Source organism: Nasonia vitripennis, chromosome 3 (assembly GCF_009193385.2).
Source record: "Nasonia vitripennis strain AsymCx chromosome 3, Nvit_psr_1.1, whole genome shotgun sequence".
In the NCBI taxonomy this organism is placed as follows: Eukaryota; Metazoa; Arthropoda; class Insecta; order Hymenoptera; family Pteromalidae; genus Nasonia; species Nasonia vitripennis.
In genome coordinates this window covers 130,285-156,061 of record NC_045759.1, presented here as the reverse complement: position 1 = coordinate 156,061, position 25,777 = coordinate 130,285, and the positions used below count along the sequence as shown (strand labels likewise).

The 25,777-nt window shown below is 45.9% G+C and overlaps 4 protein-coding genes across 18 annotated transcripts in view; 2 read left to right on the top strand and 2 right to left on the bottom strand.

The window, feature by feature from the left end:
- Window positions 1-1,930: 1,930 nt before the first annotated feature.
- Window positions 1,931-4,075, bottom strand: LOC100119404 (snurportin-1). 7 transcript variants are annotated; one of them, XM_031926205.2, is made up of 6 exons: window positions 3,828-4,075; window positions 3,437-3,725; window positions 3,079-3,361; window positions 2,812-3,000; window positions 2,349-2,734; window positions 1,931-2,232 (listed from the first exon to the last, which is right to left on the bottom strand). In XM_031926205.2, exons 2-6 carry the CDS (start codon window positions 3,496-3,498, stop codon window positions 2,193-2,195), a joined length of 960 nt encoding a protein of 319 aa, XP_031782065.1. In that variant the 5' UTR covers window positions 3,499-3,725; window positions 3,828-4,075; the 3' UTR covers window positions 1,931-2,192. The 7 variants fall into 7 exon arrangements, with proteins under 7 accessions (XP_031782065.1, XP_008203753.1, XP_001603187.1 ...); XM_008205531.4 differs by having other exon boundaries at window positions 3,441-3,722; XM_001603137.6 differs by having other exon boundaries at window positions 3,441-3,725; window positions 3,828-4,074.
- Window positions 4,055-7,760, top strand: LOC100119372 (nuclear pore complex protein Nup58). 5 transcript variants are annotated; one of them, XM_016984419.3, is made up of 8 exons: window positions 4,055-4,319; window positions 4,554-5,272; window positions 5,359-5,581; window positions 5,665-6,038; window positions 6,135-6,359; window positions 6,438-6,512; window positions 6,624-6,646; window positions 7,418-7,760. In XM_016984419.3, exons 1-7 carry the CDS (start codon window positions 4,249-4,251, stop codon window positions 6,638-6,640), a joined length of 1,704 nt encoding a protein of 567 aa, XP_016839908.1. In that variant the 5' UTR covers window positions 4,055-4,248; the 3' UTR covers window positions 6,641-6,646; window positions 7,418-7,760. The 5 variants fall into 5 exon arrangements, with proteins under 5 accessions (XP_016839908.1, XP_008203749.1, XP_001603159.2 ...); XM_008205527.4 differs by lacking the exon at window positions 6,624-6,646 and having other exon boundaries at window positions 4,554-4,651; window positions 4,736-5,272; window positions 7,418-7,752; XM_001603109.6 differs by lacking the exon at window positions 6,624-6,646 and adding an exon at window positions 6,953-6,994 and having other exon boundaries at window positions 7,418-7,752.
- LOC100119337 (protein FAM114A2) lies at window positions 7,741-12,590 on the bottom strand. 5 transcript variants are annotated; one of them, XM_031926191.2, is made up of 7 exons: window positions 11,486-11,648; window positions 11,187-11,362; window positions 10,595-10,851; window positions 9,639-10,514; window positions 8,927-9,552; window positions 8,523-8,843; window positions 7,741-8,445 (listed from the first exon to the last, which is right to left on the bottom strand). In XM_031926191.2, the coding sequence occupies exons 3-7, from the start codon at window positions 10,827-10,829 to the stop codon at window positions 8,371-8,373; spliced, it is 2,133 nt and encodes a 710-aa protein (XP_031782051.1). In that variant the 5' UTR covers window positions 10,830-10,851; window positions 11,187-11,362; window positions 11,486-11,648; the 3' UTR covers window positions 7,741-8,370. The 5 variants fall into 5 exon arrangements, with proteins under 5 accessions (XP_031782051.1, XP_008203746.1, XP_032453783.1 ...); XM_008205524.4 differs by lacking the exons at window positions 11,187-11,362; window positions 11,486-11,648 and adding an exon at window positions 12,453-12,590; XM_032597892.1 differs by lacking the exons at window positions 11,187-11,362; window positions 11,486-11,648 and adding an exon at window positions 12,014-12,224.
- Window positions 12,591-12,717: 127 nt separating this feature from the next.
- The window catches only part of LOC100119309 (protein kibra), a 26,822-nt gene continuing 13,762 nt past the window's right edge, over window positions 12,718-25,777 (top strand). Inside the window, exons 1-4 of the mRNA XM_001603048.6 lie at window positions 12,718-14,277; window positions 15,364-15,504; window positions 19,712-19,821; window positions 19,887-19,981. Coding sequence (XP_001603098.2) covers window positions 15,377-15,504; window positions 19,712-19,821; window positions 19,887-19,981 — 333 coding nt within the window. The 5' untranslated portion in view covers window positions 12,718-14,277; window positions 15,364-15,376. The remainder of the gene's footprint in view (window positions 14,278-15,363; window positions 15,505-19,711; window positions 19,822-19,886; window positions 19,982-25,777) is intronic.

The window sequence follows — 25,777 nt, the reverse complement described above, 5'->3', positions numbered from 1 at the left end:
GACAATCTGTTGAGCGATCGATTCATACATTATTACGCGTGCGTCGCCGGCGCGGAAAAATCCAGAGCCACGCTGCCGGACAGTGAATCACGTTCCTATATTTTTTAGCCCATAAATGTTGACACGCAGACGCGTGTCTATAAAAGCGGATTTATTCGGTTTATTCCGATAAAAGGATCAACAATTTTCCGCCCCGACTCTCCTTCGCAATCGGAACGGCGGATCTCGCCGCGACTTTTGATTTCGCGCCTCCTGCGGATAGAAAGGCAGCAGCCATACATGCTTTAATTTAACTTTTGATAAGCAGAGCGACTGTCAAAGAGCTAAAAGTAACAGCGAGTTTGAGCAGAGCCCCGGCGGAGGCGGAGGAGCGCACTTGATGCGTTTATCCAAATTAAAGTAAAGCCCGCAGCTCCAGCTCTGCCCGGACTGCGCTGCACTGCAGTAGCACTCGTCTTGAATGGCTGATGCCGCTAGCGGAGCCTTTTTAGGGGCAGAACGTTTTATCATGGCGGGTCTAGAAAGCGCCTGCGATATCCGACCTTATCGCCCGGCTGCGATGAGGTTTACTTATGCAATACCGCGTGTGCAGCCGTCGCGCCGTATTCCTCATTCCACTTGCAGGTAGGTACCCACGTGACTCTACACTCTACGCTGTATCGGTTTCGAAGTGGAAAATTTTCAAAAATTCAATATCGCTGCACCCGCCGCACCCGCCGCACCCGCCGCACGCCCGTCGGGATGAAATAACGAAATCCCTAATCTGAAATTAATAACGCGTCCGTCGCGGGTTAAGCCGCGCGCGGCTATGCTATACATGTATATGTAAACTCTGCAGCGTATATAAACTCGAGCGATAAACTCGTTCCCGTCTATTTGCGCAAAGTAAATGTTGCGCCTATATATATATATATATATATATATATATATATATATATATATATATGTATATATAAACGACTGATTTATTACCCCTATCGCAAAGTGAAATTCAATAAAGCCCCGCGCGCGCACACGCTGCACCTCTGCGCAAAGCTCGTTCCAGCCCTCCGACTAGAAAAAAAGACACTCGCGCGAAAACAAAAAAAAACACCGGATAGCTTGCTCTTTGCAAAAAGCGAACGGCGGGATGGGACGCTGTAGGCGCACGGGAGGCGCTCCTCGAAATTCAATTCTAAGCGATTGAATTAATTAAATGTAAATTAAACGCGAGTCGCTCGGGCGCAACTTGGAAATTAATGCGCAGAGAAGACTCCTCGGCGGCGGCTGCTGGTCTCTGCTGCACAGCCCTTCGCAGAAAACAGCCGCAGCGGCTCGATTTTCGCGTCAACTCTGCGAGCACTACTCCGCAGGCTCAAGACCTTACTCGCCGGTAATCCTCCGCGCATCCACCTATATACCTTTACTGCGCAACTTTTAAATCTTAAATCTCTCGCGCTCCAAGTTTTTCTCGCTCATTCGTCTCAACAGTTTCAGCAGCTACGAACAATAACGCGCCACAAAAGAATCGAAATTCAATATCCGATATTATCGCCAAGTGCAATTATACAAGGCGCGAAAATTCGTGTCGTGACTTAAAAAACTTACAGCGTTGCCCCTCGCTACGGCATATCAAGTGGAGCGAAAAAGGCTTGAGAGGAAGTGCCGAGTGGCGAGGAATTCGAGTAAAAGTGTATATGCGCGGACTATCGATTCTATTGCACAGCTACTTTTTTCTCCCGCTAGCTGCCTCTTCGTCTTCGAACGTCGTCTTAGCGATATAAGAGGCGGAAACGGTTTTTCTCTTTGTCCAAGTACATTGAGGACTTTCCGAGTTTCTCTCGGTCTGCGAATCGAGAAGTAATTTAGTATTCAACTTTGAGAAAGAAAAAGCTTCCGTCGGAAGACTAGCTAGCTGTACCATGTAATGAAATCACACAGAATTCGAAAATAACTGTATAAATATATTTAATCATTGTACCTACGCATCTTCTTTGCGTAGTATAAATACGTAAACCTATCGCTTGGTTAATTTAAAATAAAAAAAATACGAGCACAAGATTTCATGTATACTACTAAGCTAATGCACGAATTTCTACTGTTGTGTCGATTATCCGCTATTATCTTTCAAGTCCTGTCAAAAATTAAAATATGCATCACTTACACAGTCTGTACATTAGTCAACGAAAATGCTATACAAAAACAGAAACTAATCATTCCATATCCTCCTGTTCCGACACCGAATTATCCAATCTGAAACGGACAACATTTTTTGTTTTTGCCAACATTTCTGATGATGAGAGTGTGTGTGTGAGAGAGAGAGAGAGAGAGAGAGAGAGGGAGAGAGAGAGAGATGGATATAAACTTACTGCTCCTTCCGTTTCTGCCTGTTTTGGAGTCGAATTTTTTCATCCCGAATAACCTTCAGTACGTGTGTTTCAAAATCTACGTAACTAGCTGGTTTCTCTTCCAGTTCTTCAGGAATGTGCATATTCAGTACTTCGGGCAACATGTACGCTTTTAGCCATGTTACAAGCGGTGTCCTTCCATTTGTATAAGGTATTTGTTTGTGATAAAACAATAGTCCATCTATTGAAAAACTTTTACACATACTTTGTAGACAGTCATAGAACGGCTGGTCGCAAGTTAAATACGGTAGTTGAATAACAGAGCAGTCATTAACGCCCTTCCTTATAGTTTGCAGTTCAGGATGCTCCTCAATCTGAGACCTTAACCAGTAGAACCTAAAGTCTGTCTGAAAAAGTTTTTTAATGTTTAGTGAGAATAGTAAGATTTATGTACATGTATGTTTGTGGTAATGAATCCAATTACATCACAATTAATAAGTTCTTGATTTGACCACGCAAGAACATCCAATACATAACATTCTTCTTTATTCGGTATCCAAATGCAATCTAATATTGTGAAACTGTTGTGGCATCGCTTATGATTTCCACCAGGAAGATAAGTTTTCAACACCGCAATCTCTATTCCTTTCCGAGTGTACAGGCGAGTTAAGCCCTAAAAGATGAAATAAAAAGCATTTAAATAAGCATGAAAATAAACAAATTTGTTTACATTGCTATATTTTTAGAGAACCTTTTGAGCTACAAGCAGCACTCTTTTTCCTACAGGGCATGGAACCATGTACCAATTTTCAGCAAAATCTTGGGGAACCTCCAACATCCACTCTGATAACATAAATATTCGTGCATAATCCTTACGAATTTTATATTTTTTCTTCTTTTTAGATAAGTCAATTTCCATATCTTCCAATGCTTCTTCTGGCAGTTCCACTGCTTCTTCCATTGCTTCTTCATTGTCTGAATTGAGAACATTTTGCAAGAACTTTCGGCCTGCATTAAAGGAAGCATCTCTGTTTCTAAAACACGTAATATTAATCAACGTAATACAGCTTTCAAATCAATACTAGTAAATATAATAGTTTTATTAATACTTACTTTCTCTGGTAATACAGGATTCGCTGTCTTCGAATTTCTTGTGGCGTGTCATTGACATCAAATTCTAGTTTACAATTGTTCTTCTTGATTGGTTTTTTATAAAAGGCTAATCGCTCGCTGAAATTCTCTTTTTTGTCTACAGCCACAGAGGAAATGCCCAATGTATCTCTGTCATTTTCAATTTCTGCCGAATCAAAGGAATTGCCTTTGTTATTGCCAATAGCAGGAGCCACAGAAGTTGCCATTATGTCTGTGCAATTACATTCGTTCTTGAATAAAAATCTGCTGTGTTTAAAAATTAGATATAGAAGTAAGCTCGCATTGAGGTTAGCATTTGTTGAATTTTACTTTATAAACCAGCAGCATTGATTCAGAAGCAGAAAATACCTTAGGTCCCTTCCGCGGATCCAGATTTAATTGTACCGATTATACGATTTGTAATAATAAGTAATAAGTGTTAACATTCTATCAAATCACAAATCACAACCGTATCCCGAGAAGTTACAACGACAAACGCTAAGTGTTATGTTTACGTCGACTCTCGTGATAAGCAGTTTTGCATTTTACCAACCGAGTATACTGCTTAACTGCTGGTCACAAAACATGTTGTGTTCAGTTCGACTGCAGTCACTGAGCGAAATCGCCGGTTCGCGCCTTCGCGGGTTCGACAATATCAATATACTTATAAGTGTACACTGCACGAAACGCGATATGTTTCTTTTGAAGCGCGGTTAGCTTGTTAGTGTGCGGAATAGAGATTTTCAACTAGACAGTTTAGACAATTTTTCATCTCCCCCAAACAATTAAAATGTCCAAGTTCACTTTCGGCACTCCTACAACCACTGCTACTGCACCGAGTTTCGGATTTTCGGCTGCAACGTAAGTCTGCAATAGATTCATAACCTATCATATTTTTTAAAGTATTAGCAATTATGTTTAATATCCAGTATTGTCTAGTATAAAATAATGTTATGAAGTCAAATTTTTAAAGAAATCAAGTACTTTACCCATGATTGAAATTATTCACTTATTTGCAAAAGGATATTTTTCTCACTTTTGATAATAAACTTAGTTTGGGTGCAACGTTTCAAGCGGTTTATATGTGAAATGTAGGCCAGCAGCTGGAGGGTTCGGATCCAATACCACGTTTGGTGCAGCAGCAGCTCAGCCAGCAGCACAAACCGCCACTCCAGGATTAAACTTCAGTTTTGGTAGCACGCCAGCAGCAACTGCTCAACAAACCAATTTAACCTTGGGTGCAGGCATGGCAGCTCAAGGAGGTGGTCTCTTTTCAGCTACACCCCAGGCTCAACTTGCTCAACAAAATCAACTAGGGCAATTAGGTCAACCTGCTCAATCAACTGGTCTGGCATTTGGCACACCAGCTGCTAAACCAGCTGGCTTAACCTTTGGTACACCAGCGAGCACTGGGGGATTAGGAGCTACAGGAGGCTTAACCACAGGAGGTCTGGCTACAGGAACTTTGGGCACCACTGGAGGCTTGGGAACAACTGGAGGTTTAGGAACAACGGGAGCTTTAGGAACAACTGGAGGTTTGACAAGTGGTGGAGGTCTGGGAGGAACTGGAGGCCTATCTTTTGGTACTCCCGCAACCACTGGCAGTTTGTCTTTTGGTACAAGTACAACAGGTGCTGCCACTGGAAGTTTAAGTTTTGGAGCTGCTACCAGCACATCAACAGGAGGTTTAAATTTTGGAACTACAGCCACAGCAGGTGGTTTATCGTTAGGAACTACTACAAGCAGTGCAGCTCCAACGCTCACCAGCTCAGCCCCATTGAGCTTTGGTGCTGCAGCTGCTACCACTAGTGCCTGTGAGATTTTTCATACAGCTTAAATCTAACTCATTGAGATGTAAGAATAAAATCCAATTATTTTATTGTAAAAACTATTTTCACAGCTTCGTTATTTGGTACAACTAGTGGTGGGCTATTTGGAGCAAAACCTGGAGCATCAGTGGCAGCCATTGCAACTACAAATACAGCTACAATAGCTAACCGTGGTCTGGGTGGGTTAGATGTTTCTGTAACCAACAAAGGTCTCACACAAGGTAGTGCAAGTCCAACAGCAGCTAAAGAAAATGTACTTCCAAATGAATTAATGCAAACAATTGATGGTTTTAAGTATGATTACTTTCACTTTTAGTGATATTGCATGCAGAATATTATTCTTAAATTGGTTTACTTAAATCCTTTTCTATTTGTAGAGAATTTGTGAAAACTCAAAAAGTTTTGAGCTCTGATATAGCAAGAGGTTCAGCAAGGCCACTCAATAGGTGTGCAGAAGATACAGCTTCCTTGATGGAAATTTTAACGACATTGGCTGGCTCTGTTCAAAGAGATCGATCATTAGCTGATAAACTTAAACAAGATACTGCTAAAGCTCTACAAAATGCTGAAATAGCTCAAAGAACACATGATACACCAGCAGGTCTGCAGTACGAAAACAATGCACCGCTGCTTTTTTTTATGGAATTAGCAGAAAATTTCGAACACGATCTTATGTTATTCAAATCGCAAATAGAAGCCACCGAAAAACACATACAGACAATGATGACTCCAAAAACCTTGACACCACAAGGTGATAACTGATATCTTTAATTTCTCTTTTTCAATTTGATTATCTGACTGCACACATTCATCTATCAGCCAATCATTAATTTTTTTTTTATTTCAGAATTAACAATGGCAATGAGCAAACTTCACGAATCTCTTGTAGCAGTTGCTGGAAGACTTCAAGGAGTGCATTCAAAAGTGCAGCAACAAAAAGAACAATATCTGAATTTTAGGAAGTATGTCCTGAAAGACAGCACTAACGTTTTTGAAGATATCAAAACAGATAGAAATTCAAGTAGGAATAGCATAGGAAAAGTCACCAGTGGACCAACGCCGTTTGGCCCGGGTATATAAAGTTTATCATTACATTTAAAATATTTTCAAATTCAATATTTATAGTCAATAAGTTTATTTATTTGTATAGGGAATAGAAGCTTTTTATCCTCAACTGCTTTAAATGCATCACAAACACCTAGTTACGGGACATCAAATCCTTTGGGTAAGAGACTTACTGGAATAGAAATAAAATCAGATTAAAAGTTTGATAATATTGTATAGTATTGCTCTATTATATCGTTTATAATTCCCATATATAAATTTCAACATTCAGGTCTGGCAAGGATTTAGAGCAAGGTAGAAGTTTTCTAATGTCTTCTACCACTTATTTAATGATAGCATAATTTTTTGTAGGCCTAACTATATTGCTTCAATTTTATAGCTATAGCAATAATGCATCTACTTTCTTGTCAGTTGGTTTTTGCCTAGATTGCCTTTTGCCAAAATTTAAACGCAAATCAAGTATGATATAATGTTCTGTTTTGCTTTTCATTCAGTAAAATAGTAAAGTTGAATTTATCTAAGGCTAAATTTGTTTGACGATACGTAATCAGCGGCAATTAATAGCAATTAACTGTGTTACATCTTGTCTTACCTTTTCAGGAAAAAATTAAAATATGGCTGTTTTCTAATTTATTAATTGAGGTATTGAAAATTTATTTTGTTTACTTACTTTGTGTTTTTCACCTTGGGATTTTTAACGGCTTTTATTCATATTAATATTCAACTAATGAACAATGATTTGTTACGCCATCACAATTACTCCAGAAATGTTTGAACAAATTTTTCATTTTCAATATGGCTTTGCTTTGGTGCTTCCAATAATATTTAATAGATATTGCATTAACAATCGTCAATCACTCGCAGTATGTAAATCATGTAAACATCTAGTTTCTAATGCAAAAGGTGCGAAAAAAACATGCCTACATACGCACAAAGTACTATATTTTAGTTGATAGTTGACGAACAATATATGAATTACATTCGCAATTTTTTTGAATCTGCTCAAATTCTAAGATAAAATGCAAGCATTTAGTATACGGTTGAAATCAAACTTTATGTTCACAGTATGGGGCAATGTCGCCACGACGCCTGCAACTAATCTCTCGATCGGCACGTCGATGAAACCTCCAACGACAGGACTTAGTTTTAATCCACCAACAAACCTGACAGCACCTCTGTCAACCACGGATCCGAACTCAAGCTTCCAACTACAAAAACCGCCTGTCGGCAACAAACGAGGGAAGCACTGATGGGTGCTTGAACTTTGTAACAATAAGTGTAAAATAATAATTAATCTGTCTAGAAAAATAGTTCAATTTTTATAATTACTTTAATTAGCGTTTGTAATGTTCCAAGTTATTGTTAGAATAAAAAAATAAAAAACTAGCTTTTTCTCTTGAGACAAAAATCCAAATATTTTAATAATTTATCCACCTCATATATCTAATAATCAAGTTTATTCATATATATATATATATATATATAGTTTTATTGTGCGATCTATCATGATTTTAACCAAACTTATTTTACAAAAACTGTCAACTAAATCAGAATCAAATTCTGTATGTGTACAAACTCGCTTATGGATTAGTTAATGCGTAACATAGTCAATCTATTTGTAATCAATTAAAAAGTATTGACACTTTAGATACCGTAGTAAAAACTTCAAAATAAATTACTTTCGTATAATAATATACATATATTAAAATAATTTCGCAATGATAAATTTTAAATATATCTCTATACATTATTAAATGTTTCACATCAACCTCAGTTATCTTTTATTACTATAGGCTAAAAGCAAAATATTAACAATTTTTTAAAAATTTCTTTTTTTTCTTTTTTTTTTTTTTTTTAGAAATTTAAACGGTCTTATCTAATCTGAGTATATTACAAACAACTTATCAAAAAATTGCAATCCGCAATCTATTTTGTTAAACTTTCATAAATTCTCATCGATATAAATTTGTAATAAAAATTTCAAAAGTTTAATAATTGTTTATATATTAAAATGGTTCTCATATCGCGCCGACTTGTAAAATCGGAATCAACAATCTAAATGCTTCTTGGACGTATGAACTAGCATTGGTGGCCTGTAAAAATACGTAATTTTTTTACTTTATCGACAAGTTATAAAAATAATTTAACCAAATAATATTTAACACGTCACCTCTAAAAAGATCGTTGTAATACTTGATTTATTTTCAGACTTTTGAGTTTCGTCCTGGACTTTGTTTAATTGGTTGCAATACAGATTTGCTATGAACCCTATTTGTGTAGATAAAGTTTTTGTCAATTGTACCAACGAGTCTGCTTCATTTACAGTACTTCGGCGTTCTTTTATTAAAAGAAATTCTGCAGTCTTATGAAATCTTTCAACTGAATAAGCTGTAAACTGTGCTAAAGATGATATGGCTTTCTGAAAAAGTTCTCTACTTGAAATTTCTTTTGATTCTAATGACTGCATTTGAGAATTTATGTCATTCCAAATCTATAAAAATAATTTAAAATTCGTTGATATATATATATATATATATTTTTTTTTTTCAAATCACCATTCTTTGTTATACTTACGTCAATGAGTTTATCATAAGTCAAGCTAACACCCAAATCCTTGCAAGCTTCTTGTAATTTTTCTTTTAAATCTTTCTCCTCCTCACCTTCGTCCTCGTCGTCTTCATCTCCTAGATCGCACAATTCTTTAACTTCGTCCAATGTTTCCTGCATGGAAGTTAATTCACTACCATCAAGATTAACCAACTGTTGCTGTATCTTCATATTACATTGTTTCGACAACATTTCTAAAGCTTCAAGATGCACTAAACCTTGATAGTCATCAAAGAGACTTTCAAAATGAACTTTTCTAGCCTGCTGTTTCTCTTCTGCAGATTTCTCTTCAACATCTGCTTTTTCTTTTGCTTCTCTGAGAATTTGTGAAAGTATTGGTTTATTAGCCTCGTTCAAAAAAAAGGCCCTCTTCTTTTTTAAACCTGGATCTCCCTCTTGTAGCACTTCCATAGTCTTTTTCCCAATTTTTTCAAGAGTGTCTAATCCACCAGATATAACTGTGTTACTGGTGGATTCAACCAATTTTGTAATTGATGACACACTTGACATAAAATTCCCGAAACCAAATGATGATGGTAAATATTGAGATGGACTTTCTTTTGGAATTTCTTTGATACCTTCAGGCTGTTTTTCTAAGTAATCAATAAAAAGGTAATATCATCATTTTCAGATTAATTTCAATGAAAGAAGTAAAGATTTAAAAAAGCATTCCTCTTACCCTCTGTTTTTTCTGAAGGCTTTTTTTTTCTCTCATCTGAAGGAATTTCCGTTTTGACTAAATCTTCAGGATCTGGTACGCCTATTGTCTCCTCCAATAAAGATAAACCCTGAGTTACATGATTGGTCAATGTGGAAACACCTGCAGTGGCAGTGTTGATAAATGAACTTACACCCCAATTTCCCCACCCACCCCAACCACTGTTTGCACTATCATTATCTACACTGCTAGTTGTAAGTTTATCAAGAACAGGATGGTATTTATCATCGGTAAGGTCATCTGGAAGTTCAACATCTTCACCCAATCCTTCCCAACCATCTGGTTTAAAAATGTCTTTGAATGTAAGATTCGATTTCAACTCCTCTGGCAGATCTTCTACATTTTCCGTAGTTTCTGACACTAAAGCTTTCTTTTTCTTTTGACTTTTGAGCTCTGCATTTCTCAACTCCTCCTGCAGGTTCTTCTCGTCAAACTCCTCCCAACATTCTTGTATCAGTGGAGGTGGTTTGCCTTCGGATACTGCCTTCCGCCTAACCTCATCTGGTGTTGTTTCTACTTCAGGGAGTTTGTCAATTTTTATTGCTCCTAATTTCTTGGCTCCTAACGACTGAACTTCCTTTGGTTTACGCTGTTGCTGTCTATGTGGCCTCTCTCTTCTATTAGCAACAGTTTTGGGCTTCTCCATATTGCTCACAGCTACTTCAGACTTTGCGGACTTTGACACCTTGCTCATCTTAGTAGCATCAGTTTCACATGCCAACTTACCTTTGCTACCTAAGTTTTTACTCTCTTGTACTTTGTTTTTGGCACTGTCAGAGTTCTTTTCACTCGGGTCACTTTTACCTAGAACATTATTTGTTTCCATCTGGAGTTGACCTAATTATGAGAATGTACAAAAGTAATATTAAAGATAATTGTGTTTAAAAATTCATTGACTGAAATAATTATGATCTAACCAGCAGACTTGTCATCAGCTTTGTCAATATAATTATCTCTTGCTTGAAGGGGAGACTTGTACTCTTTTTTACTGGCTCCTTTCATTGGAGTATGATATTGTACTGGTATGTAGTCGACATCGTCATCACTGTCCGAGCCAATAGATGTATATCTCTTGGATCTGGCAGCCTGTTCAGTTCGAGCATTCAACTCTTCGTCAGCACTTTCGAAATCATCACTCTCGGATGTTGCCATGCTTCTGATAAGAGTGACAGATCTACAACAATTAATGATAGTGATATCTGTAAGTAGTGTTCAATGCTAACATACATATTTTCCCCACTCAAATAATGTTTAGACGCGAAAATCTCAGATTGTGATGTGCTCCAACGAAAAATCAACCAATCATCTCGCAAACGCATCTACCAGCCCTAATTGTTCCATCAGACATTTGGGTATTCGACCCTTCGCGAGATAAACGCTGTACATACATCATTATTGAAAAAGTAAGTATAGTTGACGGAGTAAAGTCGATGCACGACGCAATAACGAATCAAGAACAAAATCGAAGATAGGACAGGGAATAAACGATAGCGATTATACTCATTTTACCTTTAGCTCGTCTCGCTCGCCGAGAAGGTTAGGCTTTGTAACTACCTCCGGCAATCATTTGGGAGATGTTTTTTTTTGGGCGCGAAGTACTTATATACGCGAATACGTCAACTGCGGTGTTTAATAGCGCAGCGAGAAGCAGCTGTTCTCGTCGGATTGTCTCTGCCTTTTACGACCTATATAATAATGTACAACTTATGAGCATCTTTCGCATCAGCAAAAACCGCGCGCGCAACTATACTTTTATAGGTATACACTGCCGCTTGTAGGTATACTTAAAATAATGTACTTTATTGTACCTATACTTATTACTGAATTGACTGACACACGTTGATCTCCATATAGTGTATATTTATGCGTTTGGTCTAGGTATGGGAATTTATCATTAATGGTCACGTAGACGCTGGACGACGGCGTTTCCACGTTCGTGACTCGTGAGCTACTGGCTATTGTCGCTGACTGCTGGAAGTGCTGGAATTGCATCGTGGCAGCCCTGACAAGCGATAATCGACCATATATATATATATATATATATATATATATATATATATTCGATCCTCTATATGCACGCGAGATACAGTTGATCTGTGGATAACCGAGAACGATGTATGCATATGTATGTACATATTTCCCTGGATCAGCCCGAAAAAAATACTGTTAATAAAATATTCCGTAAAATATGCTTGTGAGTATAAGCCCGGTCAACAATTATAAAATCTTTAGCAGGGTGCGTCATAAAGAATAGTAAAAATGTAACAATTAAAATATCGTATTTTTTGTCTATCGCGTATACGCATATATGTATGTATCTTATAGCAGGTATTCACCTTTATCGGAATCCCCTTTATAAACCATCTCAATCCTTTTATGTCTTTTATAACTACGTATTATTTTCTTGTATTTTCAACATAATGCGTACACCCCCTTTTGAAAATACGGCAACTCCCGCAGGAGAGGCGATTTATATATTTTTTGGCGGTTTTATTTAATTGTTGTGTGACAAGTGACAAACTGACAACTGATAAGTGAGCGCATGCGCTACTGGCAATCTGGCATTTGGCATATATAGGAGTCCGCACTCCGCCATATCGCGGCCACGTGCAAAAAGCGCCATCTCACGACGTTCGTTCCATATCGTTTGGTGTACGTACACACATACGTAGAATTTACTATTATATAGTAGAGATGTAGGCATGTAGGGTGCTCAACTCTACTATCTGTCTATACAAAATATCATGAAAATCATCGTATAGCGAGTATACTAACCCCAGCAGATTGCGCCCACAACACGGCAGCTTCGTTGCGGCGTATATACGTATTGAATATGCTTATACACAGCCTGCAGGCAGTCACACTCATTGGACTCATTGTCGTTGAGAGAGGTGTGCGCACCGTGCACGCACACACATATGTTGTAGCTATACGCCGCGCATAGCTGCTCGCGAGCAAGTCAGCGCGGCTTGGGCGAGGGAGAGAGAGAGAGAGAGAGAGAGAGAGAGAGCAACAGCGGCCGCCGCAGAAACGCAGACAGAGCCGGCGCAGTGTACGGCACACGGCGGGACAGCTCGGCCGCGCGGCTTGCTCCTTTCTTTTTCTTTCGGCGCGCGCTACACTACTCGTCTACCCACCCGAGTTTCGTCGTCCTCGCTGCGGCTTTGTAATATTTGTCGCGCCCGAGTCTTGTGACGATATTGTACGGCAGAAGAAGACGAGGAGAAGGAGAAAGAACACGGCAGCGGGGAGAGGAAAGAGGACGGGACGGTGGTCGGCTCTCGTTCGGGGAGAAAGCGCGCTCTGCGCGCGTATAGCCGAGTAGTGTCTGAAGTTTTTCGACTCGCGGCGGCGCGCGACAGTGATGTGTCGGTGGGTGTTTTCAAAAGGCGCGACGAGCAGCGGGCTGCCGTCGTGAGAGTCGTGAGCTCGGCTCGAATTCTCCGTCTAGCGAGTAGCCGAAGTCTGCCGTGGAAGCAGTGGCCTGTGGCAGAGTGCGCGCAACGGCCAGCGGCAGCGCGGCAGCGCGGCAGCGCGACAGCGGTAGAGCCGTAGAGGTCTAGAGGACGGCACGGCCTCTCGTTTAAATATAGAAACTCGCCGTGGCAGCACATAAGTATAGCGCAGCACTGGCACTGGCAGCAGCGGCGGCGGTAGTCTAGCGCTCGAAAATTCTCCAAGGTTTCGTAAAAGAGCGCTTTGGAATTCCGCGCGAAAGTGTCGTCGCCGTCGTCGATGGGCAGAAGACGCAGGAGAAGGAGGCGCAGCGAAGCCAGCAGTTGAGCAATGCTTCTCGACGGAGCCGCTCTCTTACATCGCGGATTCTTTCGGCTCCACAGCCAACGAGCTCCTGCAGTCCTCGCGGCTGCAGCAACCGAGAGCCAGCAGTAAAATCGAGAGCAGCGGGAATTTTCTCGGCAAAGCAGCGGCGGTACCTAACTTTGAAAAGGAGGTTACCAGCGGAGAGAGGGAGAAAAAACAAGAAGCGTGCATACTCGCGCGCGCCCGCGCGCGCGATATCAAACGGTATAAAGCAGACGAGTTTGCGTGCGTGCGTGCGTGTCTGTGTGTGTGTGTTTGTGTGTGTGCATGTGTGCGCATGTGTGTGCATGTGTGTGTGTGTGTGCAGTGCTGCTCGGCCGATCGCGTGTCGCGCTCATGCCCATGTTATGCAGTGTCCATCGAGATAGATCCCGCTTACGCGAGCAGCAGCCGCAGCCGCAGCAGCAGAGGAGAAAAGGGCCTGACCTTGGCTCGTTCTTCTCCCCAGCAGATCGTCGAGTATTCACGCGAGTCGCGCGCATCATGGCGAAAATGAGTGGTGAAGTGCCAAGTGATATCCCGGGCAAGTAAAAAGTTGGTTCAGTGCTCAGTGGCTCCGAGATAAGAAAATTGAAAAAAATATCAGTGAATTCCAAGAGGAGATATATCTCCGTTGTTTATACAATCGAGAAGCTGAGGCGGCAGTAGTCAGTTTCCAGGCATACCTCGCGAGGCATCGAGGAGAGGAGCCGCCGACTATATCATGTTAACGGTGGAATTCCGCTCGAGAGGAATCTGAAGGCGGGGACTCTGACGTCACTCCGCTCATGATAATGAGGTATTCATGATGGCGGATGCGCGCTCGCTCTCTCGGCCATATACACACTCGCGGGAGCGCGAGCGAGAGGGCCGACCTCTCCGCGCGAGCGTCTCCCTCCCCCCTCCCCCTCACTCCGCGCGCGTACCTATAGCTATATAGTACGTGTGCGAGCACATGTGTGCGTGAGTTGTTTTACACGGCGAACGATGCCTTCGGCTCTCTCTCTCTCTCTCTATTTCTAGGCCTGCTGCGCCGCGATTCCGTCTTTCCCTCGGAGAGCTCGGGCACATCGCTCGAAAAGTATATTACAACCAACTTTTCCGGAGAGATGCGGGAATCGTTAAGTGTCGGGATATCGAAGAACCACTCGGAAACTTCGATCTTTTCTTTTCGATAATGTGTACGAAATTCCGCGTAGCTGTGTAGAGGTAAATCGGAGATTCTTTTTTTCCCGTTCAAACGCTTAGTAATCTAGCGTGCTTTCACATTTCTAAACGTCTAGAAAGCACTGCACTGCACTGCACTGCGCTAAAATGAACTAGAGTAGTGTTGCAGAGGCAGGTAAACTGCCAACGAGAATACGTTCACATCCAGACTTACGACATTCGCGATTTTTTGCTGACCAAAACGCGATTAATTTATTCATAAATTCGATGCGATGCCACCTCTCGCTGTGTGTGCAGTTATTATCCGCGAGTATAACGCTATCGCGGTTCGTTCAAATTGTCGAAAAGCGAATGAATTACCGGTCCTCGTCTTCTCATTGATGGAAGCAAGTTTGGGCCTCTTTTTGATATCATTGAACAAGAGTTTTTTTATTCCGTCCTTCAAAAGGAGTCTTGACTTTCGGCCAAATGTCAGCTTTCGATGATTGCTACTGTGAAAGCCTTCCGATTTGTTGAAGACTAGAGCAGCAAAAAACTACTCTCACGCTTAATTCAAATGAAAATACAGTTGCCATATCGATTGAGAGTTGAGAGAAGAGCGAAATATCGATACGGAATAAATTAGTATGCAAGGAAAACGGGAGGGAGAGCTACCGAGCCTTGTAGGCATGGACGAGATAATAATCCAGCGTATTTTTTTATGTCCACACGAATTTAGAGCGCAGTGAAATATGCCAAGGAGACGGAATGGGGAGATACCGCTTCCGGAAGGGTGGGACGTCGCGCAGGACTACGATGGAAAGGTGTACTTCATTGACCACAACACGAGGAAAACTACCTGGATCGACCCTCGTGACAGGTAAGATTTACCAATTATGCTCTCAATATTGCGTAAAAAGGTAAAATATCAACATCAGGAAAGGTGTTGCTCGCAGCTCTGCCCGCATCGCCCTGGCCCTCTTTCTCTCTTAACTTCCTCTTTGCATTCGTCCCGACCGCTTCTTTTCTTATTTCTTCCCGTTAGTCCCCGTCGTCTGCTTCCTCGCGATGCTCTTGTTGCTCGTCGCCTTCTTCCTCCTTTTTCCCTCTTCCTTTACTTCTTTGCCGGGGAAGTGCTGTGTGGTCTTCAGCCCCCCTCCCCCCCCCCCTCTCTCACTCTGCCCTCGCGCTACACGGATCGACTTCGCCGAGTATTTCAAGGCCGATCGGGCCCGCGGCCTAATCTCTTTAAGCCTTCCGCACAGTGCGATGTACATAGGAATGACAAGAGATCGAACTCGCCCAAAGTATAATTCTACAAATTTACAGGCGCGCGTACCGCTGCAGCTCCTTCTTCTATCGCAATGTGCGTACGTAATCGCGCGCGAAAACGGTAGTAAAGTCGCTAAAATATGAGTGATAAGCGGCGTAACAGGTACATTGTACATAGCGTATAGAATACGCATAACGCACATTAGACGCAAAGTGACAGAGTGGCGCCGCGGGCTAACGGTTCCTCCCTCCCTCCCTCCCTCTCGCACTCGCCGAGAGTTTCCCCAGCGCTGCAGCAGATATAGACGTTTCTACGCGCGCGCGCATGCAGCGACACGCTGGATTCCAGGTATAATAAAGCAGGCCTGCTTCCTGGTACACCTAGGCGGGAATTTGCGGGAATTTGCGGAAAAGCTGCGCCGGATATACTTGGAAGCTAAATTAAAGCGGATGATCGTCGGACGAAAGTGCGCATCTGGGAACATTTCCCTCACACAGCCGGCCATTCAATCGCGCGCGATAACTCCCTCGTTACCCTCGCGGCGAGCCCTCTACAAATAGAACTACTCGGCTCTTTACTTGCGTTATCTGCTCGGCCCGTAACCCGTATCGAGATCCAGTTTCGCCGCGCTGCGCGTGCTCATCACTCCGAAAATACTTGTTATGGCAGATGCTGCTATCAGCGTCCGCTCTAGAGCACGCGCGCTAATGATTTCGAGGCGAGAGTGTTGCGCGATGCGATCTCGTAGCTTTCACCGTCAAAATGACGAATTTCGAGCCTGTGCCCCGCTTTATCTATTACATCAGAGCATCGGCAAGTCGTGAGTTGAAAAGGCCGACGAAGCTCGTTAATCTTTCAATTTTCGTGCCCGGACGTAATGAGCGTGAGCCGAGCGGCGAGAGGCTGGCTCGTTGCGCGTTTATCCCTGTATGTACAGTATGCGCGACGCTCTTATATAAGTGTGCATTCTTTTTAGATGCTCTCCTGCTAATGCTAACAAGACAATCGCGAGCGAGATGGACATTTTTCAGGTCAGCGCGCGCGCGCGCGGAATGCGGGCCGCTCTTTCTCTTGCAGCAGCGCGCGGCAGACCTCCCGTGGAAGATTGCGGAGACAGCGAGACGCGGAGCCGTAAGGATCGAGGGTGAAAGTCGCATTCCGCCGGCGCATACAGATATGTGCGGGTAGTGCACGCCTCGCTACTGCCGCGCGATAGGAGCCGTTCGTTTCTCTGCGAGCGCGATGTGGCAAGAGAGAGAGAGAGAGGGGGGGGGGAGGGAGCAAAGCGTCGGTCCTTTCCGACATCTGCTCGCCATCTGGGCCGCGTGGAAAAATGTCTCGCATTCCATCGCGCCGCGCGGACGAGCCGGCAACACGGATTTGCCGAGTGAGCGGACTCGAGCGCGATTCATCGCTGCTATGTTGTAATTTTTAACTGTAAACTCTTCGATCCCACCTACGCAGCGTAGCTGCAGCGGCGCGTTTATCGGGGAAACCGCGATGGAATTGAGAGGAAAGCACCGTTAATCCCCTTACACAGCTCTCGCGCACTCAACCTCTCTCCCGCGGCGTGTCGAGAGTCCACGTTCCGCGGAGGAAGAGCATAGCTTGCAGTACATCCTCGACTTCGGACGCTCAACATTTCCGGCTGCTTCATCAGCTGAGCTCTGCAATTCAGCCGATTGGGAAATTCTTAGTTGAAAGCGCCGCCGCTGCGCATTTTTCCTTCGGCTAATCAGGTGCCGCCGCCTTTGTCCTGGATTCAGGATACGTCGTCGAGGCGTCCTTGACATCAGTACTGGCGTATCGGCTGCAAGAGCAATGCAGCAGACTGAAAAATAGAGCAAAATGGAACGCTCGATTGGATCATTTTTGCTTTCTAAATCACGATCCATTATCAGTCTCCTGCGCGCAGAAAAAGCAGCGACGCGCTGTGTCGCATCGCATTTTTCAGCTCTGCTCTCGGCGTATTCGTGAAAAGGACAACGTGCAGTCTCAGCTGGTAATAAGGCAATTCGTTGGACGAGCCAGCTGGGGACGCACATCCGCATGCCTCGCATTCGTATCTTACGTCGAGGGGAAAAAGTGCACGCTCTAGTGCGCGGCGACTGCGCCGAAAATAGCGGCGGCCGCTCTGACTGATTGGCCCCGCGTGCTGACTTGGGCTTGGCGCGCGTCCTCCTAAATTGCTGCGCCGCCGTCAGGGACTTTCTCGGAAAATCCTATCTTCGCGCGGCGGCGGAGCGCAAACTTTGCATAGTTTGGCCCGTCCGAAAATACGCGGCGGCGGCGACTGCATGCAGATAAGCGAGTGACGTCGATTCAGCGGCGACGTTGGCTCCCTCGTAAATCTCGCTCGCGTCGGCGCGATGCCAAGAGCTCCAGCGAAGAGACGCTATCGAGTGTGCCGGTCGAAACGTGCGCGTTAACAAGGGGCTGGAGAGAGTAGCTAATTCAAGAGTGCGAAACAATGCGAATCGAACGTTGCAAGTTCGCTGGATTTTCTCAATGAGTCCTCGCGGCAAACAACAGTCCGCAATCAATCGTCCGGCCTGAGGTCAGAGGCGAGGTGACGGTCACGACACAACTCCGGTCCCGTCGAACGAAAGCGAGAGCCCCCCGACGGACAATCTCGGTCTATTGATTCCGCCATCTCGGCCAATTCTGAAAAAAATTCTCTCTCGCTCTCTCGCTGCCCAAGTCGCCGCGAGCCATCGTTGGCGCATCGGCGGCGCATCGGCGGCGCATCGGCGGCGCTCGATGACGAGAGAATACGAAACACGGCAGCTCCTTTGTCGGCGGTCGCAGGCTGCATCGCGAGCAGCAGCGCGACCTTGACATACCGCAGCGCCCGCGCGCGCTTCGGGCTCTGATTCGTCGCGCGAGCTGCGGCTGCAGCGTTGGTCGTTAGCGCCGGGCACGCGCTGCTATACGCGGGCGAACCAAGCAGTCGAAATTCCACTAGCCTCGTATAGCGTCATGCCGATTACCGCCTGACGTCACGCCTGCGCTGCTCGCGTAAACAAATTCATAACCGTCTTACGAAAGGGAAATGAAGCGAGGAAATAGCCAGCTCCTCAAGTGCAGCATCTTACCTAACGCTCTCCGACCTCCGGCCCGGCGAATGCAGCGCGCCGCGCGTACCCGTTGCAGCCGCGAGAGCGAGGAATTCGCGCGCTCGGTGAAAGTGAGAACCGGCAGCCGCTGCCCGCTGCATGCAGCGCGTATATAGGAAAGCGCCTCTGGACTATTTTAGAAGGCGCGAGCGCGCGGCGGTGTGTGTGTGTTTTATATATATATATATAACAGTCGCGTTCCGCATTGATTGGCGCCCGCCGCCGCGGCCGCCCCCGCGCGTGGGAGAACTGCATACCAGAGTCGCTCGGAGAAATTCTCCACTTCACTTCTTTGATCTTGGCTTGGAAAAAGAGCGCGTGCACATAAATAACATGATAAATTGAACGAGAAACCAGAGCGATTGACAAGGCAAGTCAAGTTGTACTCGAATGTCTCTTTTGGAGAAATTGTTTTGCGCATCGAAATTTCGGAGCCACAGGCGCGTCGTCAACGTGCGGAATTATTGCGGAATTCCGCTGCGTCAGTCGGTCGGTCGGCATTTTTTCCTTTTCGCGACCCCTCGAGCAGCTCTTGATTTAGCCGGCGTATGAGCAATCGAGCATACAGCGCATTCGATCGATTCGCCGTCCGGACGTTCTCCACCGAGAACGACGATATGCCAAGTGCACCGAATCCTTCGAATCCTTGCCTCATAACATACAGGCGGAATAAATTGTGGCACTTTTTCTGTCCGCAGATTTACCAAGCCCCAGACCTTCGCAGACTGCATCGGCAACGAGCTTCCACTCGGTTGGGAGGAGGCCTACGACAAGCACGTGGGCGCATACTACATCAATCATGTTAACCGTGAGTACACGTCAATGCATATGCCGCGCGAGATGGTCGCTAATGTTCCGGCGATTTTCCTGCAGAAACGACACAGCTCGAGGATCCAAGGCAAGAATGGCGGGCCATACAGGAAGCTATGCTTCGCGAGTACCTGCAAACCGCACAGGACGCACTGGAGGTGAGTTTACTCAAACTTGCTCAACACTTTCCCCACTTTTCGCGGCGACGCAAAAGTGCAACCCACGATCTGCAATGCATCCGCATTCCGCATATATCCATATATTCCACTCTGCGAAAGACGAATCATGGAAATTTCTTCAAGTGGACCATGAATGTAGTCACTTGATCACGATTACGCGCGAGAAAAAATGACGGCGGATTGAAAAATTAAAAAGATGTCCTCGTGCACCACGAGCAAACACCTGCTGCAAGCACGCAAAGTCCTTATACCCATCTTAATGCAAGCGCAGAGAATGCACACGAGACAACGCTTGCAGGGCTTTCGCAGCGTACCTTGACACCCCAGTCGCACGGGCCTCTTTCTCTTTTCCATAGTGCATTCGAACACTCGGTCACCTTGAAAAATTCGAGAGGCGCGATTGAACCAAATCTCCATCTCTTCGTTTCGAAATTATGTTGGCGCGCCGGGAGTTTGGGGGCCTTGAACTATATCATGCCGCAGACATGAAATTAACAGTCGAGTGAGAGGGCTCATCGTTGTCGTTACATTCGCATCAAGCTCATCTGTATAATCCAACGAAAGCTTAACAAGGACAGTCATTGTCGGCCCTGCGTAGGAACCTTGGTAAATTGCAGGATTTTAGCGTCCACTTCCTGCCGCACGGGGCGACAAAGAAAACGGGTACACGAGAGCAAGAATAAAATTGACAATAAGTGCTTGTTCAAAGTAAATGATTTTGTATTCGTACACGAAATTCGCTTGGAAGCAATGATCGATGGCGTCTTCTCTTTGCAATATTTTCACGCGTTGGAGGGCATGAGGGCTTGAGACAAAAAGCTTACAGCAGCAAACAAAGAAACTCCGGAGCCGGCAAAGGAAGTCGATCGGCAGCCCCGCTCCGTGGGAAGTCGTCGGGACACTTCCAGTCAACGCGCGCCGCGCAGATTTCGATCTCGTTTTAAAGAAGGTCGGACACGCATTCCGATGCTCTAGCGATCTGTGAAGGCGTAGGAGCGGCTTTGTTATTACAGGCTATAGGACGGGCCGCACTGGCGCGCGTTGCCCTATATATACTTTCATACACTTATCTCCTACTATACGTGCAGAGGACTTGCTTCCAGAGCGCCACTGCTTATACTTGCGTGAGTTTTTTCTCCTTCTCCAATCCGATTTGAGGGCGCCTGCACGCAGCGCGATCGGACACTCTTCGAAGCCTGTGTGCGAGCGCGCCGACGCGGGGATATTGCATTCTAATGCAAATGGCCCTCCTCTAGCTTGCCTATACATTCCGCGTCTCTGTACATGCTTTTTACTGTACCTACCTTCTTCGGAATCCCAGTTCGATTGGCTTTTAGAAGCGAGACTAAATTAACCGTTTCCCGCTTGGCCGCCTGCTTCGTAGCTACGAAAGACGGAAAAATCGCGCCTGCGATGCAAAAAATATTTGAGAGAGAGAGAGAGAGAGAGCCGAGAATTCTGCAAACTCCGCGGCACGAGAATCTTTGGCTCGACGCTGAAATTGTTGAAATACTTTGCGCTGCCAGCGGCTCTCATTGGTTCCGCTCCGCGTACAGATAGAGTTAGAGCGAATGAGAGAAGACGGAGGAAAAGAGATGGGTAGACGAGAACGGAATGTTAATTGCTCGTTAATATTTGAGCCCAAGCGAGAGAGCCTCCGTACCGCCTGTGATGATGAATATAGGATACCTGAGTCTTTTGGCTTTTGTCCGACAACGTCTTTTATCGCCATTGGAGTCCGCCTTATTTTTAGCAGGCCCAGCGAGCGCAAAAAGCCACAAGGCGCGTGTACGCAAAAGAAAACTCATCTCTCGTACAGCCGGAGGAAGCGGCAGCTTCGCTGCTACTGCAATATGCGGCCTGCTGGACGGGACGCGATCTTTGCGGGACACCGAAACAGAGAGAAGAGTGAGTGAGAGAGAGAGAGAGAGAGTCTGGGTCTCTGCTTTAAAGTCACAGTGACTTGGCACTCGAAGAGAGTGCTGCTGCTCTCCGCGGCTGCTGCCACGAGGGAGATTGGAATGTCTCCCGTCCGCTCGCCTCTCCCTCTCTCGCTTCCAATGTGTATAGGTCGATCGCCCCTGGGCTTGCTTCCCCCACCGCGCACCCTTCCGGCGTAGTGGCTACCGGAGTTACGCTCGTATATGTATACAGGGCCCGCTGCGCGAGAAGCTGTTTTATCTTTCCTCCCTCTTCGCCCGCGCTCCGAGACGCGACGCGAGTGTCGGGCCCACGGCTCACTGGTGGTGGGGGGAGAGAGTGAGAGACGGACCGCGGGGCCCTAGCCGAGCGAGACGGAAGGAGAAGTATAGCTTGCGAGGAGAGAGGGCTAGGCGGCAGGGGAGGGGGAGAAGAGAAGGGAATATGCAGCTTGAAAAAAGGAAAAAAGCCGCAGGAAGAGGAGGCAAGGTTTACGTTCGGAAACGTCAGCGAGAACGTCAAACGGAAATGTTGCCGCGAGTAGTTGCTGCATACTGGTCTACTAATGCCGGGTAGGATTCCAGCTCCGGCAGCAATTTTATCGAGAAATGATGCGCCGGGACAAATATGCTTCCCTGTAACGAGCCAAAAGACCGGCTCTCTTCGGCCTATACCGCGGGACAAGAAAGCATGGAGAAACTTCCGCCGGGGATTAAGTCATCCAAAGGTCACGCCTTATCGGCAGCCGGGGAATGCAGTCGCTCCTTTCCCTCACTTCTTATCTCGCTGCCGGCGATATAGTGCGACGATATAGTGCGACGATCAGAACGGCTGTGATGCTGCTAAAAAAATGCCAAAAAAATGTCGCTGGATTGTTCGATCAAAAACAGCCGCTACTTGCACTCGCTGTCTACTGTTACTCATTTTTCGGCGAATCGCTCGCGATGAAATAGCGAGTCTTGGGAGAGGAGAGGGACGATTAACTGGTCATTTCTATTTCAGAATTGGCGAGGAGCTGCGATTAGATTAGATTAATTGCAAGATCAAATCGTAGACATTATAAAAGTGAGGATTCAATAAGTGTGTGACGCGCTCGCGCATGCCAAACCCAGCTGTCATGACTTTCCCTGGGTATTTATGGCTTGAGGCTTATTCCGCTTGTGATCCACGCAGAAGAGGGGACATTTTAGATACGGCGCTCCACTTTTTGATCATTAACGCGTTCGCGATGTCCACGCACAATTGTTTTTATCATCTCGTTTATCGGTGCTAGAGGCGTTACTAACTAATGACAGTAGTTGGTACGTTTCTTCCAAATTTTCGAGCACAATGCCATGGAAAATTGAACGCGCGATAGCGATAGAAGGCATCATTTTCTTCGAGGAACTGGAATCGCGCGAAGAACCACGCTAAAAGGACAAGCGTACATATGAACGGCAGCGAGCGCGCGGAAAGCACAACGAAATGATTCGCAGGAATTTCTGGCCGGTCGCTTCTCCAATCTCTCTCTCTCTCTCTTCCCCCTCTCAAGTTCTCCTCGTCCTCCACAGTTATCTTCGCGATATATGCACCTTGTGTTGCTGCTGCTGCTGCTGCTGCGGGGCAGCGAGTTATCGGTTGGTACACCACGATAATAGCATCGCATTCCATTCGTATCAGCATCGCTTGCGAGCGCTTGTTTTTCTTTGCGCGCTCTCTCTCTCTCTCTCTCTCGCTATCTCTCTCCGCCCTCGAGTCAAAACTGCAAGTCCCATTCTTTCTCGAAAGATAGCTTAAAAACTGATTCTGCCTGAAAAGGAAATACTTATATAAGTAAGCTCATAAGTGCGAGCTGCCTGGGAAGAGCCCCTCTGCATTCTCGAAGCGACTATAAGTATGCGATAAGCGCTCGAGAAGAACGGCGGCATCCGGCGCGGCGTCTTCCGCCAAAGGTCGCCTCCGCCAAGGTTCAACCAACTCCTCGCGCTACACTGATTCGCGAGGTTAACGATGCTCCCCCAAACGCCCATAGTGTTGAAATGCACTTTGCCGAGGTGCAAAATTTTCCGGCAAATCCAACAAAAATGATACGTTGCCATTTGCTTGTACTCATCAACAATTTCGCTGGCAGCGGAGCGTAGCGCAGTAGCACAGCTGCTGGAGCAGGATCTCTTGAAAACTGCTGCAGAGTTGGCAGACCTGCGCGGGGAAAAGAGCGAGGACTCGACGGGAATCGAGAACTGCGCGAGGAGAGGGGAGGGAAGGGAAGGGAAGGAACTCTCGGAAAGACGGCCCCGAAGGCCCGAACGTCTTTGTTCCTCTCTCGATCGCTTGTGCAACCTGCATTCCTAGCTGCATTTCGAAAACGTGCATATTCTCGCGGTGGCTATGATTATCGCGCCGGCCAGTTGCTCCGTCCATCGGACTCCATAATACATGCGTAGAGCGCTCATTGTTTACAGGCACTCGACTATATTCGCTCGTAGAATGAGTCGCGCGCGCCGCAGCCTCCAATGATCCTTTCCGTGTCCGTACGCTCCCCCCTCACGCGGCGCTCATTTTCAATGTTCAATGAAAGCCATTCCGCTCGCGCTCTCCGTGCTCTCGTATATTATACTGTACCTCGTGCGGCGGCCATGCAGCGAGCCGAGCCGAGAGATTCCCGCGAGAGAGGCGCCCGGCGCGGCTGCCTGGGCCTGCTACTATTGCCAACAGGGCCGACAGGTTCAGGAATACGCTCGTCCTACGAGTTTCCCCCTCTCCTAGATACATCGCGCTCACGTTCGCACGTATAGGTATCTCAGGCGCTTGGGCGAGCGCGTTCTTTTCTACGAATTGAGAGGATATTTTTACGCGGGCGGACAGTCGTAGGAGCCTGCACTAGGCCCGGCGCGATTTCCGGCGAAAATTCCTCGCCTTCGCCCCGAAGTATAAGGTCAAGGAGCGAATGCAGCGCGCGTGGCAAGCTATACTGCTGCTGTAGTTTCGCCCTCTGGCTTTTCTCGACGAGCCATTCAAGCCGCCGTTAATGTCCGGCAATTGGAGCTCGCGTAAGTTAAATAGTCCTCGCTGCAGTGCACGTTCGACTTGGCTGCGATTTTCCGCACGCAAAGGGAGAGAGAGGGCGCGTGCCGCTGGTGCCGCTGGTGCCGCTGGTGCCGCACCATCAGCTGCCAAGCAGTATAGGTATTTCGTATTCGGTATTTGGGTAAGGCGCGCGCTGGCGCCATCTGTCGCGGAAAAACATATCCTCTCGACGTCTATCTGCCGAGCATTCCGGAGCAACCGGAGCATTGAGTTTGCGTCTGTGTGTCGATCCATTGCTGTCGATCATTCACTCGCAGCTGCATCGTGCATAGCGATAAAATTATTATAATCTGTCGGAATCCAAGTCCGGACGCGGTCGCGTGCAGCAACATACTTGCGTTACGCGTAGCCCTGCCCGCAGGCCCTGTAATAGCTCTTGTCGCGTTTCTGCCCCGGTCGCGCGAGCGGGCCACGTGCTGTCCGAGAATTTCTTTCTTCAAAAGATCGCCTGCTGCGCTGCTCTCTCTCTCTCTCTCTCTCTCTCTCTCTCTCGTCCCTCAGCTCTCCGTCTTTGTTCGCCGGCAGCTGTCCGACCCAAGGAATTCCTTTCTCGCGAGCGCCAGTGCATCGGAGGTGAGCCGGCTCTCGGACATGACACCGCTCTTCGAAATAAATAAGACCCTTATTTATTTCGAGCGCGATCGCGCGCTCGATCTGGTTTCTTCATTTTTTTCGGAAAGGAGACTTGTCCTTTTGACTTTCGCTCCTTGTGCTCATCTGCGGATTTCTGATACCATGCGACAGGCCGCTCGTCTCCTTCAGCCTAAAACCGATGAAGCAATGCATATT